Below are 18,832 nucleotides of genomic sequence, written 5' to 3' on the forward strand. Positions count from 1 at the left end.
TAGATGGGATGTATGGGACTTTTAGAAAGATGATTAGTTGAAAGCTGTCATTGCTTTCCTTATTCATAGCAATGAGTGATGCAGAAAGAGGAAAGGAGTTAATCTCCAGAAGAGCTATGGAGAGAGCTTTGTTTATTTTTATTTGGGGAGCCTGCAAGTTTGATATGTTAAAGTACTTCTAACTTCAGTCATTCAAAAACCTTAAGTCAGGTTACAATAAATGCTGTGATGTTAGCTTAGAAATGATTCATTTGATTTAAAAGAAGTGTGAGATTCTTTGGTGTGTTTTCTGATCCAGTAGATCATATCACAGCTGCATCTTCAGGCTTTTTCTCCTCAACCATATAGGGTAGAAACTGTTTAAATGGAAGGTGAGAATCTCTGTGGGAGGAGCTGAATTATTAATGAAAGAAATTAATGGCACTATTCCTTGGTCTTAATGTAGTCAGTTGTTTCGTACAACTGCGTTCACTGCAATACTTTCGGTTAGTGCAGAATGCAAAATCATTTTTGGCAGGATTTGTCTCATAAATTTAATCTACTCCAGTACCCACTTAATTCCTGACTGTAAACAAAGGTTTTGTTGTTCTTTCCATCCCTTTTCCTCAGCTTTTTGGCACTTACTAGTTGTGTGTCTGCTCAGTGGTAAAGGGAAGATGCTCAGATTTAAACATCTGTGAACTGGAGCACTCTTGATGAGATGCTGCTGACTGTGGGATGTGCTCCGAGAGTGGTTCTGGTGTGGGCTGAGCTTAACTACTCTTATACTTCTTGTTCTTACAGAGAACATTCTATCTTCTTCAAGACAAAGGGGTTTTGTCTGCTCAAAAGTGTCCCAAGCCTTCAAGAGTAGTATCGAGTTATATCCTTTGGGCATGTAAGCAAGAACACTCAACAGAAGAAAACTGTCCCTTTACTCTAGGTCCTGCTTGAAATTCACCCATCTGATATATAACATCTGTGAGGACTGTAATCTTTGCTGGGTGCTTTTAGAAGACTAGAGGAAGATGAGAGAGCTACATCTCACATAATTCATATCCATATTGTTTATATGCTCTCAGTACCAGCATAACCTATCTAATGGTCCATTTGTGGATTTTCTCATTAAGTATTTAATTTGCAGCAGAACTGAGGCAGGGAGCCTGGTGCACACAAGCAAATATCTAGTCTAGACAATGAGATACTAGTCCAGCGTGAAATGGAGAAACCATCAACGGTTCCTGACAGATGTTCTCTATTAGTCTCTATGGTTAAGAACAGGGACATGTTTATGAAACTAGGCCCTTTCTGGGGCTGGTGTGGCTTTTAGAAAGCCTGCTGATGTCAGTACCTAGCACGATTTCTGTCTTTACTGTGCAGCTTTGAATTGTAAAAATGGCTGTTGGTTAGCCTAGGTAGACATTATCAAATCCATATATATTACAGCACGACTTCTCTCAAGAAGCCTTTAAATAGGACTGCCTGAGCCAACCGTAAATAGTACTTTGCAGGGTTCTCTAAAGAATCACGATAGTGCAGAGTTTTAGGTAGCCAGACCTCTAGGTCCCACCCAAGTGCTGTCCCTGAGACATTATCAACATCACTGAGTGAGTTATAAGCACTGCACTTGCCGTGTTTTTCCCTCCATAAAAAAATTCCCTTTTCTTCACCTTCCAAAATATAGCAGCCTTTTTCACTATGAGGAGACTACCTGCACAGACTTGTTCTGAGATTACAGGAGCGTTACACGCAATGCAGTAACTTCTTAACAGATTCTGTACGTGTGTGGCAACACTATGATTACTAAGAGAGGATCCTCTGGGTCATTGGCAGCCTTCTTCAGCATGGAAAGCCCAGCATCTGCTGTTTGGATTGAGATTCAGATCTAATTACCACTATTTTTGAAGGAAAAAAAAAATATGAAGCACATGGTGAATTTTTGCATGCAAATCTTAAACTCATCTAGATTGGGTTTGAAAAATGGGTTGTTTGAGGTGGAGAGATTGGCAGGTGGTGTGAGAGCAGAGAGGATGGAATCACTTTTTTCTGAGTCAAAAAGAGTTTGTATGAATTTTGTATTTCTGGCTCAATTCATAAAAAATAGTCCAATTTAAGAGGAACATCTTTTGTATTCAGATTCAAGCATAAATGACCTGTTCTAGAATATTGAGAGTTTCCACATAAGTGTTGTCAGAAGTGGGGGAATCAACATGTGAATTGGCCTCTAGAGTAAATTACTAATGTCTGCATTTTGCAGATGGAGAAACTGAAGCAAACGTTCAAGATTTAACACTTTCAGAAGTGGCTTCTAATTCTCTATGTCCCATGCTGACTACAAGTGCGATATACCTGGGTTGGCAGGAATATCTGAGAGCTTCAGATGGATAGGTGGAGGGCATTAGCATAAGAACTAAGAATCCCTTTTCTCTAAGTCCCACCTATGCTTGGGACTCAGCTATCTCTTGCAAAAAGCAAACAAACCAAAAAAAAACCTTCTGTTCAGCACAGAAAGTGGTTCATCTGCAAGCAAAAAAGTTAGTTCACCCACATGCAGACAGGTAATGGTACTGTTGGTAATCTTTGTTAAGATCAAGCTGTCCTAGATGCCAAATTAATTTATTGTCTTCCAAAATCAAATGGGTTTGAGGTCATGAATTCAGCAAAGCCTGAAGACTACGTCAGGATGACTGTTGTAGGGCATAAATACTCCATAGTCTTCAAGGGAACAGATGAGAGTTTTATTCCTTGTGGCTATATGAACATTTGCAAGACCACCTGTCACAAGGAAGGCAATGGACTGTTTATTTAAAATATGAGATAGATGTTTTGTACCCAGGTCAGAAAAGCATCATGGGAGAAACTTTCATCAGAAGTACTGAATGCAATGTCTTTGGGTTCCTGTTGCTTTTCAGTATCCACAAATTTCTAAGCAGTGCAGAAGGGACTGGTTGTTTCTGTTGTTGTGTTTTTTAATTAGGAATTTCAGTTCCTTTCCTGAAAATATTATTTGGAGTGAGAAGTACGGTTTTTACTGTGTTTGTGTGAGGTGTATTGCAGAGCAGGAGGTTAAGTACTTCCCACAGTGGTGCTAAGTCAAGTTCAAGAATTAGACATAGCACTTTAGATCTTTGATGTGCAGGCCAGACTGCTCTGTTCAACTATTCTGTTATGGTCATGTTTTTTGCAATTTTTGCAGTATGGACTTTATTTCAGCATACTTCCTGTTGTACCAAAGCAGCCTTCTTGTTAAAAAACAAAAATAAAAATGCTCACATGTGCAACAGAGCATCCATCTTAATCATAGGATCATAGAATTCTGAATAGAATAGAATCATGGCATTAAGATCAATATACTGGTTTGACAAAGGAGAGAGAAGGAAAACAATTCCCAGGATGGGTACAAGTAGACAAGTGCAAAATCAGCATGTATACCAAACCTTAATCGCTTTAGTGTCTTGGAAACTGTTACCCAATATCTCCTTTGGCAGGGGTAAAGTATTACAAGGCTTTCTAGGGACAGAGTCGAGTCAGTTCTTCTGTGGCAGGAGCTGTCTGTTGATTACTCTCATATCTCCATTTTGCATTATTAAATATTTTAAAACTTATTTTAAACATTGTGTTCTTGAGAAGGGCACAAAAAATGGCATCCAATTTGGCAGTGAAGAAGCATGATCCAATTAAAAAAGAAAATCACTCCTGACTATTGGAAAGGGCAATCAGTTACTCCTACACATGCTAACTCATGCCCATTTAACTTATTAAATTCCTTTTCTATCCCCTTTATTCACGCTGCTCAATTATGTCACCTCATTCACTCTGTTCATCCTCTCTATCTTGTACTTTGTCTTCATGTAACTCCATTGTTGCCACTAGTTATTGCCTATCTGATGTGTGCCAAACTTAATTTATAAGCTCTTCTACATAACTTGAAAGCCAAATAATTTGATCAGTATGTGTTGTGCTCTGTAGTTGCATTTTCAACAAGACCTTCTGCTGACTGCAGACTTATGTTGGCAGAAGAACATGATATTATTACCAAAGCTAGAGAGGAAACTTGTCTGCTCCACTAGAAGAAGAACGTGCTTAGAGATGGCTACTATTTACATGTATTTAAATAACTAACTAGAACTACTGATTTTTCAGAATGGTTCTGTTGTAAAAACCCATGATATCTTTGAGTGCCTGTGAAAGTAGGCATCTTCAGACAAAGTGAATGGAAAACGTAAACATTTTTATATTTGACCATTATGATTACTCCTCATTTGTTGTGAAATGTTCTTCTCTAGTAAATTCACACTGCTTTCTGAGTCTCAGCAACGTTCTCTGCCTCATATTCATTGAAGTGTTTTCTCGTTACCATTCTTCTCCCAACCCCATCCTAAACTCCTTGACATTATTCAGATGATTTCTTTGAACACTGTGATATGTAGCAAAGTATCCTGTCTTTACTTGTAATGTCCTGATAGATCTCAGTCATTCCAGTATGCATGTCACCACATAGAATCATAGAATCTATCAGGTTGGAAAAGACCTTAAAGATCAAGTCCAACCACAACCTAACCTTACTACCCTAACTAGCAACCTTCAACATGTCCCTGAGCACCACATCCAAATGGTTTTTGAACACATCCAGGGATGGTGACTCAACCATCTCCCTGGGGAGCCTATTCCAGTGCTTAACAACACTTTCTGTTAAGAAGTGTTTCCTGATATCCAACCTAAACTTACCCTGGCACATGCAACAACAAAAAAGAGAGGTCAAAAAGAAAGAAGAATAAAAAAGCTGCTAAGCATTCTATGAAAACAGTAATGGATGAGGAACATTTGGCCAACTGAGAGCTGCTGTATTGGCAAAGTTATCTAGCTGCATTTGTTATTTGCCATACTGTAGACAGGTAAAGCAAGGAAACCTGGGGAGTTCAGTCTGTTTTTTTCTGAATGGGACACTGCACTAGCTACATTGTGCATACTTGATTACAGTCAGTTTGAGGGGAAAAGCAAAAAGGCTTACAAATGCTTAAAATTGTTTAGGCTATAGTCCACATATTACAATGAGGATTGATGTGAACTCTAAAATTGACAGCATTTCCTTTTTCTTCTCTTTTAAGGAGTATAACTGAATCTAATAATTTCAAATTATAGGTAGATTTTGTCTGTATGGTCTCATAATTCCCAAAGGACCACAACAATAGAAAAATATGAGGGGACAATAAGGTCAGGTCAAACTCACCATGGCAGTTCTCCCAATGTAAGACTTAGCAAATCCTCTGTCTCATGCTTGATTTTCATCCAGAAAGCTGAATTTGCTCTTGAAATTTATTTAAAAAAATGAGTTTTGTTACTTGTATGTCTGAAGACCTCTTAGAGCTGAAGGCATAAGTCTTCAGCTACACTTGATTTAATGGCAGCGTACCCAACCAGTGGGAGAACAGACATAATGATTTCTCTTGGGTACAATCCTTGTCAAGATGAATATATTTACAGGACAAATTGAACTCAAGTTTAATTGAAGCAGTCTCAAAGCCGTGCTAGCCAAAGAATGGGGAAGGCAAAACCAGTAAATAAGGATCAAGCATCATGCAAATTGCCTGGTTCCTGCTGCAGACCCACACTGCTCCTGAACCTCCACGTTCTGTCTCTCCTGTACAAAATGGGGAGAATGAAATGACGATTTTTAATAACCTTTGAATTCCCCCTTTTCCAGGGGGAATTTATTCTTCCCATTTGTAGCGTTGCATCAACTTGGATGTGCCAACCCACTTTGCTGGCAGATGAGGATGGGGCATACAGAAACTCTCTGTTTATACCTCTTTCTGTATCTCAGTGTGTACTTGTGACATTTATCTTATTCCATGCCCGGCACCTGCCTGTCTTGCCCGTGGTTGCTCTTCTGCTCGATCCCTTAATTCCTGACCCAGCCACTGAGACAGCACAACTGAATCTATTGCAGAGACTATTTTACAGTCATTGAAAGAAATGTACCCAGTGCAGTTATTTGGCTTGCACTGAGTTTTCTGGGGGGTTTAGTTGAAAGCAGAATCAAAATTTTCCGCTGTACTTGCTGTTTTCCAGACAACCCAAGAAAATTAACACCACTGTGTATAGATGGAGAAATAATGTAATTGCGGTAATAAATACAGAATTCAAGAAATCCAAAATGACATCTCTTTCAAGTATCAGGCATTTTTTTTAATATGGCAAAAAAAAATGTGAACCACTGCCTATTGCTATTAATTGAATTGTATATACAAAGTCTTAAGTTTTAAGAAAAACACTAACCGGCAGTCAGGAAGATGATTTCTTGTCAAAAATGTATGCTTTTGGCAAAGTGAAGTTGACAATCATCTGTTTTGCATTTATACAGTGTCACTAGTGGAACTAGGGGCTTAAGTTCATCCTCCTGATGCATATGTGGTTATAGTATAAGTACTATACGAATGGAGAAATCTGTGTTATCTTCCATGGATGGGATACAAAATATGAGAAGGAGCTTGATCAAAGTTTCCAACGTGTGAAAGGTTTATGAATGGATACCAAAGAACAGAGAAAGCTGGAGGAGACCACAACCTTGTCAATTTACTGCCACCAAACCCATGTGACAAAAGTCATTGACAACAGAGAGAATTGCTGCAAGTACCTTCAGGCAAAATTTGCCTTAAACTTTGCTGTTGTTGCGTTTAATCACATCAGTGACTTCAAAGTCCGGTTCCTTGCATCTCCTCTGGGCTCTAAAAGCTTTAAAAAATCATGCTTTTATGTTGACTTCTTGCATGCTCCTCCACTCCTCAACAAGACTTCTCAACCATGTGTACCATCTCTCCAGCACATACGGCACTGTGTGAGGACAAGTTACACCACCTTCCCCATGTTATTGCCTAGCTGTTTTTAATCTCAAGTGGCCAATTTGTTGTGCTTTCATTGCAAATGGGAAGGGAGTGGAGAAAAAAGGAGAGAACAGTCTGAACCAAACATCCTCATTAAACTTATTTCTTCACATTTTACTTAAAACTCTAGGCAGACTTGCAAGTCTTTTATTTACTTAGGTCACCGTTATTCAAGGGAGTAATTTGATTCTAGCACTGCGTCTCCCTTAGGTAAAGATCATTCCTGTGAGCAGGATTTACACAATAAGGACCTAACGCATGTTTCTTTGAGTGTACAACCTGCAGAATGATTACATTTCATAATTTTTTGGCAGAAGAGGTTAACTCTGTGTAGCAAAAGGATGATCTTGTCTTTGCAAAGAATATTACTCACAGGTGCAGACTTCTCGTAATACAGATTTCTCTCATATTTAAGGAATGCCAATGAAAACAGAGGAATATTTATTATTTGATCTCTGCTATGCAGCTTTTTTAAAAATAGCACTAACTACACATGTACCCAATAGCTGTGTCAGCCTTATCCTAGCAATTTCTGTTCATGCTGGCATGATTATTCAGCATGTCTACAAAACAAAACCATCGGACCACATCAGGGTTTAGGCAGTCCTTTCCAACTGAGGAAAATAAACCCCATACTGATATCAAAGACATGAAAATAGTCAAAGAATCCTAGCTTGGCTAAACAGGATGTTTTTCAGAATTGCTCTGAACAGATTAGACTCTTTCTAGCACCATTTTTTTCATTCTTCAGTAGTGCCCAGGGATCTCATACAAAATAATGGGCATGGGGCACGGCTATGTGAGAGACTCTATGCCACCATGATACTTGTCCTAAAGTGTCTGAAAGTCTAATTATGCCATCCATCACCTTTCAAGAACAGTTTCCATCATTGTTTGCATATTTGTCTGGACTGTTAAGAAACAGTATACATGCAGACTGCAGCTAACTGGTATCAGCAGGAGTGTGCTGGGTTTCCAGTTGTTCCCTTGTACATGCTGACTGTTGCTGTATCCCGTATGGATGAGAGAAGATATTACTGTTTCAGATCAAAAGAGTAAGGATATCATCTGATCCGTTTTCTTCTTACATTCTCTCCCTGATGACGTCTCTACTGCATCTGGTGTCCCAACCTTACATCGAGTGGTGCTTCATATTTTTATTCCAGTTGGCTAAATTTTGCACTGCTTATTCATTTAAGATCTCATAAGGAGTTATCTGAAGACCTTTGTCCATTTTCTTTAAAGCGAATGTACATCTACTAACTCTTAACTGAACTTGTGGGAATTTTAACATACCCAAAGCTATCTCATCATCTCTGGAAGAAGTGACTAACACACACCAACTAGCATTTGTCATGGAAGCGAGGCATAAGAGTTTGTAGAAGGGTTGACTGCTCAGAATACAGGGAAGCTCATGGATGTTCTAGTGACTTCAGCATCATTTGAATTAATTTTGTTTGTCCCAGCATTGTTAGATGCCTGTGGTCGTTTTTACAAAGCATTATCAAAATATCAGCAAAGCACAGAGAAGCAGACCCATCAAATAAGCCTCTCAACTAATGAATGCATTTTGTGTCTCTGTTTAGACTCCAGGTAGGTGATCTGGATTTGTATCTGTATTACTTCCTGTACAAGTGCTGGTGGAGGAAAAATCCCAAAGTACAAAGAACTGAGAGGAAGCAAATACAAGGAAATATACTTAAGTGTTCAAATGGCTGCTGCTTTCTGAGAGATATCTGCTTGATATTACTGAGCTTGTTGAGTACATAGGAATATTGTCTGGGATGAACATCTGATGAACTTTTCTGCGCTTAAGATGTTAATTGATGAAACTGGTAATTTGCCATTCTGATCATGGTGAGGTATTGACCAAAGGCAAAAAGCAGCCCACCTACCCTGCCCAGTCTCTTAACATTTTATCAAAGTTTTCTTTATACCAGGAGAAGAAAAGGAGATCAGATGGCTGACTTAATCTCCCTTTTTTCCCAGAAGCAAATCCAATTCCCATTTAACACATGTAACAATAACTTATCCCATATGTGTTTTACCCTTTGTCGCAATTGTTTTTCTGAGTTGTCTGAGTCGCTGTGCCTCTTATTTTTTCAGTTTTAGATCATGTTCTACTGGTTTGTCCTGCCACATCAATCACAACTCAGAAAACATCTGCTAGCCCTCTGCGAAGAATCTTTTTTTTTCAACTTTAGTAACGCTAAAGCTGTTCAGCATTTTTCCATCAGAAGCATTTTTGACAGAAATTAGCTCAAGGAATTTTTAAAAAAATAAAAAAAGAAAAAAAGAAAGAAAAATAAAAATAAATCATCAAAATTTTCTTTTTGTCACTTAGGAATGGAACAACTGATAGCAATTCAATTTAATAATCAGATTACAAAACCTCTCTAATTTTTTTTTTTTTTAGGCTTCTTATCTTTCAATCAGGTTCTTGCAGAGGGTTCCCCTTTTTGAATGTAGCAGTACACACCTGGTGGTAGGACTGGGACATAGCAAGCTGTACCATAAAATGATCATCTGTTATGTTTTCTCTTTTATTTCTGTTAACGCATTCAGCTAGCAGTGTGGCTGACGTTTGTCTTGTTTTGCACTGGCTGCGAGGTTTAGTGATTTTTCTGTGGCAAATGCTGTTCCTTGTTGCAATCAATGTTTTCTCGTAGGTTGTTGCTGTATGTTGGTCTTTAATATGTACTGGAAGTTACCGCAAGGTAAAATTCCTCTTAATCAAGTTAGATATCTTGGTTGGAAATCAAACCAATATGTTCATGCCTCCATGCAAATGAGATTTACAAGGGCCTGTTTCGTATATAACAGTTCAGCAGCTTAGTATAAACAGTTCCCAGAGAAATAATTTAGGGTTGAGTCTCACTGTTATCCTCACAATATAGGTGAAAATAAATTCAAGCTTTAGCCCATCTTTTGCTTTAACATTCCAGTATTGAGATCTTAATGGCACTCAAAATCTTCATTTTAAAAGAGGCCAAATGCTGCTCAGATTTATATTTGTAGATGTCTGTGTCTATAAAGAATTTTATTTAGTCTTTTAGTTTACTACTCTTGCAGCAGGAAAGCCTTATGATTCCCTCCTGACAGCTTACTAAATGTAAAAGGAAATTCAAAATAAATAAAGGTTTAGTACCAGTGCATTCCAACAATACATCCACAGCTTGCACAAAAAAATTTGAATTGTGCAAGTCATAAAGAAAGTTACAAAGGAAGTAAATATCAATAAAGAACCATTATTTCTCCTGACAAATATGTCTTTGCAAAAACTGCAGCCATTAATTTTTCTATCGGAACATACTAGAGCTACCTACAGAGCTAAAGGAGGTTTTGCTTATTCTATCAGAAGGCATTTTTTCCTCTAAGGGAGTTTTTATTACCTGATGTCTGCAAGCAGAATTTTAAGTCTATTCAGATTATATAAATCAAAAGCAGAAATCTTTCTGGTGTGGAAAAGGAAAAAACTGAAGTTTTAGGTAGACTGAGATGAGGCTAATTAACCACTGGATAGACAAGTCCCTGAATCCAGACTCTCTTCTTGAAATTAAGTGTCAAATATGTTTAGATTTGTCTAGCCATATATTTTCAAGAATTTGGCATTGCATAGTGCATTTTCATTGGCAGCATTTTCAGTAGTTTTAAAAAAAAAAGTGAAAATAAGTGCTATGTGTGCATGAAGACAGTAACAAATTCGGAATTGCACTTCACGTGGTTTGCATAATTTTTTCATTGCCTGATCAAGCAACTTTCTATTTTATATGCTGTCAAAATACTCCCAAATGCCCTGTATCATGCTGATTTGAAAGTGTCATGCTATGCCTACTGAGAGCTCAGTCCCAAAAATGCTTATTAAGCACTAACTGAAGTTAAATGTGGAGTGAGTTTTCTTCTCCTTGGTCATATGTCTTGTTTGTGGCAGAGATGATGCTGCGCTTCTACATAGACAGTCAACTAAAGAGAAAATTTAAGAGTTTACCCAATATCTTGTTGCTCTTTTTCTTTCATGGGAAGGTAGAACAGTGCAGCTCATGGTATTCCCGCTATGGTATGCTTGGAGCTCTTAGCTTTCACAGCATCCCAGGAAGATCTATTTTTGTCATCAGTATATTTATTTCCAAGAAAAGACTGTAATATTACCAACTCTGGATACACTTCTACATTTGCAGGATCACTGTTAGCTTTTGTTGCCTCGCTAGTTTTTACCTTTTATAAACCTGATCACAAGTGATAAGTCATCTTACCTGGTGAGCTGCGTGAACAGGCAGGTAAAAGCAACCCTGTTCATAACCATGAGATTTTTGCAGCTTTGGAGCGGTATTTATCATCTGGAATCATTAGTTCTCCACTTAAATGTTGCTGCATGTACAGTTCAGACCTAGTGCTCTGAGCCCATTTCTGTTACCATGATGCTTTAACAGTTGCAGGTGTCCATAGTTCCTTGTTTCTAAAAAATAAAAATAAAAAATTACATCCTTCGTACACAGTGATGTGTGTAATGTCAGTAGTGTCTTTGTCCAGAGCTGAGTACAACCAACATTTGGCACTCTGAAGCAGATTTTTTCCAGATCAGAGGTTTCTTAGCTATTCTTTGCTATTTTGTATGTAGAGTAGACAAGACTTGTACAGCTTCTTACTTACTTACGTTCTTACTAGTTTTCCCACTGACTCCTTTGGTACAGGATGGGACCAGAATTTACTCCTCTACTGGAGTTTGAAAGATTGTTCTTCATCACAGCTACGCTTGAGGAAAAAGGAATTTAAAAAGTGGAGATGTGATGGATCATTTCACTGAGAAATAGTGCAGTCTACTCTCTAGACTGTCTTTGATTTTGCATGGCTATGCAGAGAGAGGGGTGAATAAAATAACTCCTTATTTGTTCTCTTCCCAGGATTAAGTAAAAATAAAATCTTTAAAATGAGCACAGGAACACTGATCTCTGAGAATCTGTGGTCATCCAGTCAGCAGAATGTCGGTGATAATTCACGACGAAGGGTTACAGCTGATCTTGGCTGGCCTGGGAAGTGCCCTGGAAGTCTTCAAGGCTAGGTTGGATGGGCCCTGGGGCAGCCTGATCTAGTGCCTGATTTAGTGGCTGGCAACCCTGTGCATAGCGAGGGGACTGGAACTAGTTGATCTTTGAGGTCCCTTCTAACCTAAGCCATTCTGTGATTCTTCACCTGCCTTACTTTCAGCCTGTCTTTGGGAATTTCCTCATGGCAGTGAATATCTGACTTCATCCTCTCCTCTCTTGATGTAAGACTACTTTACAGTGCATTGTGATCCTTGTTTGAGGTAGTTTCAGAATTAACTCACAGTACTTCATTTGTGGTTTTAGCCAACACGGTCTTTCTTTTGTGATGTGCACTTTTCAGTAAGCAGACAGTTGCTGGTTTTCCCCCTATGCTCCTTCTGCATACACAGCAGCTGCATGGAAGTGACACTACACCTTTCTTTCTTTTTTTTTTTTTTTTTTAGCTTTTTTTTTCACCTTGAGAGTCTGTAGATCCTTCCACTGAGCTAGGAACAAATATCTAGAGAATAAAATTGAGCTTGTAGGAGCTGCCTAATATGTTGACAGGAAGGTGAGCAAGACCTTTTGGTCAGTAAGCAACTTTATAACAATACAAACACTGACATACTTTGAACAAAAAGCTATTAAAAATGTTAAAGCCACGCCTTGTACCCTCCAGGAGGGAAGAGGGATGCCTCTATGAGTGGAAGCAGAGGTTTCTTCAGCAGAGAGGCATAGAGCCTGAGGCAGAGGCTCCATTTATCCCATCATCTTCCTCAGACAGCCAAAAGCTGGGGCTCCATAGGCCACCATGCTGAGGGTATGCTGTGTTGCTTGGCTAAGTTAGGTCATTTTGGCTAGCCCGCAACCCTCAAGATGAGTTATTTCCCATAACAAAATGATCAAGAAGGAAGAGATGTGTTTTGTTGTGGTTTCATTTTTGTTCTCGCCCCAAAGGACAAGGCAGGGGTAGCATTGCAAGACTTCACAAATATGAAACAGTTGCGTTTGCACACAGACTCATTTGTATGAGTCCTCATTTGGGTGTGTGGATTTCAGCTTGAAAAGTCAATGAAAACACAGTTTGAAAACAGAGGAATGAGAACACTAGAAGCAGATGCCAAAACTTTCTTTTTCTATTCATTCTAGCACTTGGTTTTGAGTTACATGTTCATATACATTTAAATAGCATTACCTACACCAGAACAGTCATTCTTTCCTAGCTTTTCTTTGCTACCAATACTTCATCTGATTTCCTGTCTTGTGTCATGACTTTCCTTGCTATTCCAAACCTTTCTCTATTATTCTTGAAACAGAAACAATATCTGCAGCCCCAAGAACACTACACTACACCCACAGAATTTGCCTTATCCAGCAATCTGCCAATAGTCTTTTGGGACTCCTGCAAGACAGGAGAAGATATCTCCTTGAACTGTTACTGTACATCTGTCCTTAACTGAACCATGCCATCTGAGTTCCCTTTGCAACACTGGTGAAGAAAATCTTAATATTTTCCCTCATAGATGATTTCAGATGTAATTACCTTGGATGTCTTACCATGACTGTGGACTGTTTTGTGCTAAAATGTCTGTTATTTTCCAGGCTTCCTTCAAAATTGGTACAAAACCTTTCATATTTATGAATATTAAATGTTTTTCAATTTTCTTAGCCAATGCCTGTGTTTATTACATGATAATCATCCACTCTGGGGAATGTTTCTGGTTACACTGCTGGCCGTCTCTTAGCATACCACCCAACACTTGGGTAAGCTGAGCTCATGGCTGGGGACAGTGCAGCCACTCTGCCACTGATTGTGGTTCCCAGAAGTGATCTGACTCAGGCACTCTGCTGAGTCACAAATCCTTCCCTGCTTCCTCCTTACTTGCAGAAAGTAGTAGTTTTCTTTTGAACTAAATTAGCAGAAACATAATTACCTCCCACGCCCTTGGCACTGGCTTAAGCACAAAAATCTGTGTGTCTGTCAGGAGGAGGGGAAAGGATGGATGAAGTTGAGAGCCCTCCTCTCCCTTTTATTCCCGCTGATTCCAGAAGGTCATTTAAAGGAGACTGTGCCTGTTTGTCTCTTGATTCAGGCAATATTATGGTGCTGACAAAATAAACCCCACAAAACCGAAGAAGGAACAAACTCAGGATATGCTTTCCCTAAGGATCTGGAGAGCTCATATGACTAGAGCAAGAAACCACTCTCTCCAGCACACCAAGTTTGATTTTGAATTAAAGGCATGTGGAAATGAGAGATGTAGGTGTGCTTGGAAAGGCCCAAATGTTTTTTTTTTTTGTTTTTTTTTTTTCTGAGACCAGCCTACCATTAGTTTCCCTGGATGTGTTCCACTGAGCAACAATGCTAAGTACCTTTTAGCAGCTGGGTCCAGTGCACTTTTTTTGTGCCATCTTGCTGAGCATTGGTCGAAGTCCAAAGAAGCTTGTAAGTACACAATGGGATGTGTAGGTAATCCCAGTGCTTTAGGTGCAGATACTTCATGCTTACAGATAAGAACATTCTTCAGTAATTGCCTGAATTGACAAGACAGCAACCAGCCCCTCACATGAATGTCTTCCTATGAGAAAAATACAGCACCATATAATAGCTCTGCAACACCTACAGCATCCCTAGCAGCGCATTTCCCATAGCTTTCAGAAAGATCTGTGTTGTTGGTACAAGCTCTTTTCCTTCTCTCTTCCCCATCCTCCCTACTCCCCAGCCATGGTCTAAACCTTTGGGCTGACACAGTCCTCCAGGGCCTGAAAAGGGCTTGACCCAGAATAAAAAAAGTGTTGTTCCGATGTAGTAAATATTTAAAATGTTTTATGAGGGTAAATAAATGCTAAATTCTGTGAGCCCAGGGAATGGAATTAACATGTTTGGCTTACTAAAACATTTATAGAGTCAATGTCAGCCAGCAGAACACAGCCAAGAGGGTTTTTTAAAGGTAAACTGTAATGCTTTTAAAATAAATACTGAGAGCTGTTTAAGATCTTCAATTATTAACAGAAGAAAAGCGGGGGCTGAAAAACGGCAAACAATCCCTTTTGTGGTGCTTTTGCTAACCTCTGCTCAGTTATCTCTTTGTCCAGCCCAGAGCAAGCTCCCCAGGGCAGATGTTGTGCCTTCTCCAATGTCTGGAAAGTGTCTAGCACATGCAGAGAGCTTCCACGAATGAATAAGTAAATGCAGAATGCCAGATATTTGAAAAACGTTTCTTTCTATATTTACTTGCCAGGACATAAATTCAGAAGTGTGTTTGTGGTTGGCCGGCAATAGCACTGCCAACCTTTGTGAGGCAGTGTCAGAATGCGGCTCTCCACCCGAAAGGCGTTTGTTCACATCGCCTACATGGAATCCAAAGTCCAGATTTTGAGTCTGAACAGTTCACCAGGCATTCTGATTTAATTATAAGCTGCACGGCTCATTGCTACAAGTGCCAGCTTTAGGTCCATAAAGGAGAAAGTGCAAAAGGTGTATTACAGTATACTACAGAGAGCATCAGGCAATGGGGACTGCATTGCTGTGAGCACCCATCTTGGATAATATCCGTGTCATGGTGTGCAAAGGCCAAGAACATGCATAAGCTGGGACAGAAAACTCACTTCATTTTAAGTTCCACTGTCTCTTCTTCCTCTGCACAGGGAAAGGGCATGTAAAAGTGTTTGGCAGTTCTCACCATTGCTTAGAAAAGGCTTTTTGACTGCATGCAAGAGATTCACTTTGATCTACCTTGATCAGAAATGCATCTGATCCACCACAGATCTGCAGTTCAGTTCAGACACTGATCTGTGCCTCTTGAATTTCAGAACAGTTTTGACATGTGTTGAAGCACGTGTTTTTTATAAAAAGAAAATGTCTCTGTTTATTCTGCTTGTCTAAAGATCTTCCCCTGGTGCTTTCTTACTCCTCATCTCTTCTCCCTGTTCTCTCCTCTGGTTGTCCAGACCCCATTCCTCATGCCGTTTCTGCAACAGCTATTCATGTTGCAAGTGGCTGAGAATTGTTATGTAACTTAACGACAGCTACTGCACTGCAGCCATAAGCTTGACAAGCGTGCAGAGTACGATCATATATCTGTTATCCTTCTACGGGTAGCATCTGATAAATCTCAGAGCACATTCTATGATTTCTAAAGCTGCTACCGAGCTGGTGGTTTAAAACTTAAGAAACTACTTTCATGGTAATATATGTAAGTGTGTTAATTACTGGAATTATCTGGATTTGAAGACATCCTATCTGAACAAAGTACTGCACAGCAAACACCTCAATTCATACTGACAGCATTCAATACCTCACCTCTTCTTCAGTGTTGGTTTATTATCTTCAGAAGCTTCTCACTCATCTAGCTGAAGCACCTGTAAATCTCAGAAACACAGAATTGCAGGGTTGGAAGGGATCTCAAGTGACCATCAAGTCCAATTCCCCTGCCAAAGCAGGTTCCCTACAATACGTCACACAGGTAGATGTCCAGATGGGTCTTGAATGTCTCTACTGAAGGAGATTCCACCACCTCTCTGGGCAACCTGTTCCAGTGCTCCTTACTGTAAAGAAGTTCTTTCACATGTTTGTACAGAACTTCCTATGTTCAAGTTTTAAATCTATTAAATCTTTTTTAATCTTCTACATGTTATACATGTTCTCCTGCCTGTCTAAACACCTCACCGCTTCATGCTTAGGTGCAAGCCTCTGATTTCACAAGCGCTGTGTTGTTAACAGAAAGGGCATTGATTTGTGCAGATGTTATCTTTTCTGGACATCCGTACTACACTGAAGCACTTTCATGGCATGAGTGATGATGAGGCTATATTTAAAACAAGAGAGCTTTTTGTTGATCATGATGTTTTTCCTCACTACCCTTTCAAGAGCACTGGTTATATACTATGTTGAATATTAAATCAATTAATAAAAATAATTGAGGGCAAATTACATAAAACCTGCTATTAGAACTTTTGACCTTGTAATCTTGGCTATGATTTGGATTAGCAAGGCTTATCACTAAAAATTAGGGCCTTTTTGTGCTTTAATGTAGATTTACTTGAATCTACAAATATTTTAATTTGGGTTTGGGGTGTTGGTTTTTATTTGTTTGGTTTTTTAAGCCATACATAACCATACATAGTCTTTTAACTTCCTTGTATTGGTTTCCACTGTCTAGAGGAAAGTAGGACATTGTTTTAATTTTCTAGTGAACATCAGATTCTCTACTGCTGTAAAGTACTGGAGGGACGTTGATGTGGACTGCAATTTATTTTCTGTATATACTTAGAATTAATAGGCTGAATGAGGCAAGCAGTTAGGAGAACAGGTTGATTGCCTCATGTAATCACAGTGCTATTTTCCTGCTGAGATTAACTATCCAAATAAATACCTCAAGGTAACTGAGCAAACTGAGCAACCAGAGCATCCCATTCTTGTCCAGGATTATTTTTGAACCTGACAGTATTGTCCTTCACGTAAGCATATCCTTAAGAAATCTGGCATACTTCGTGTAGAATTTTGCCTCCTTTGGGTGCTAGCATGGACCACTGACGTGTAAGTGAACTGACTGCAAACACCTAAATAACTGTTCTGACTGGAAGAAGCTAGTGGCCAGTTTTGGATTGTGAGCAAGCAGTGAGTGATCTTGTTAGCCTGGCAGCTGATGCCACCCTTGATTTCATCTATTGCATTCCATCTCATAGCTGGTGAGCAAACACAAGGTCTCAGCCTTAGCTGTGAATTGACAAGTGGATTGCCTGTGAGTGAAAGTATTGAAATTTGCCAAAAAAAAAAAAAAAAGAAGAAGAAGAAAGAAAGAAAAAGTAATAAAAATGAGAATCCAAGTTCTTAGATGATGAATTTTCAAAGTTAATTGTTATCACGTACTCTCTTGGCAGATGTATCACAGACATTTCCAACTCATGAATCATATTTTTCAAAAATCACAGCTAATATCAACTTCTCTGAGATGATGACAGCATTTGCAGGAGACACTAATGGCTTCTGGCTCTCAGTCATTGCAAAATCATGAGCTTGTAATTGCTCTGATTTGGCTAGTCGTAGACTATTGAGTTCTAGAGGTCTCTCGAAATTTCTGAGATTCATAGCTTCCCAACGACAGTGGTTGCCATCACTGCCACCAGTGATAATAACTTTAAGACCTTGTAATTCTGAATCCTTACTAAACGCTTTCTGAGGCTGCCTGGTTGTACAAAAGGAAACAGAGAAGAACACGAGTGTGCAGCTTCTGTCAGGTTCACCTCTGAAAGAACTCAGAATTGCAGCAGGGACATAAATTCTGTTTGCTGTCTTTCCCCACGCTCTGTGGTGTGTCTCTGTGGCACCCCACCATTCATCCTCTTGTACATCTCACTGCACTTGTCCTGCTTCAATTCTGATTGTTCTTTGGTTTTCCCATGTTTTAACTCCTAAATACCATCTTGAAAACACTCAAGGTCCGATTTTCAAGAACAGCCAAAACATTTAATGTATTCCTCTCCAGAGTGATGGCATTTGAGTGACAGGCAGTACCTGTTTTACTTTAGCCTTTACCTTCAGTGTTAAGTTGGTGAAATGCTTGGAATCTTCTGGAGGGAAGATGTTTATATCATCAAGGTAATTAGTTCAGGTGAGGTGGTACGAATTAAAAATGACATTATTGTTCAATTTATAGCCTCTCATAAGTGCTTTCTATAAATTTTGTTCTCTTGCTGATAAGTGCTTCCTTCCGCTCTCTCTGCAGGTCTCCAGGTGGTTTTAAATTCAATTATCAAGGCCATGGTCCCTTTGTTGCATATTGCCCTGCTGGTGCTGTTTGTCATCATTATCTATGCCATCATTGGACTGGAGTTATTCATGGGAAAGATGCATAAGACCTGCTACCACGTGCAAGGGGGACTGATAGGTAAGAGGAATGTTCTGTGGCATGGAGACCTGTTCCTTTGTTTTCTGTCTCTTAC

At 39.3% G+C, this 18,832-nt stretch overlaps 1 protein-coding gene across 39 annotated transcripts in view; it reads left to right on the forward strand.

The window, feature by feature from the left end:
* Positions 1-18,832, forward strand: part of CACNA1C (calcium voltage-gated channel subunit alpha1 C) — a 472,560-nt gene that overhangs the window by 275,970 nt on the left and 177,758 nt on the right. For all 39 annotated transcript variants that reach the window (NM_001396677.1, XM_040651842.2, XM_015286450.4 and 36 more), the window contains one exon: positions 18,616-18,777. In NM_001396677.1, the coding sequence (NP_001383606.1) occupies positions 18,616-18,777 (162 nt within the window). The remainder of the gene's footprint in view (positions 1-18,615; positions 18,778-18,832) is intronic.

Source organism: Gallus gallus, chromosome 1, assembly GCF_016699485.2.
Source record: "Gallus gallus isolate bGalGal1 chromosome 1, bGalGal1.mat.broiler.GRCg7b, whole genome shotgun sequence".
NCBI classification, from domain to species: domain Eukaryota; kingdom Metazoa; phylum Chordata; class Aves; order Galliformes; family Phasianidae; genus Gallus; species Gallus gallus.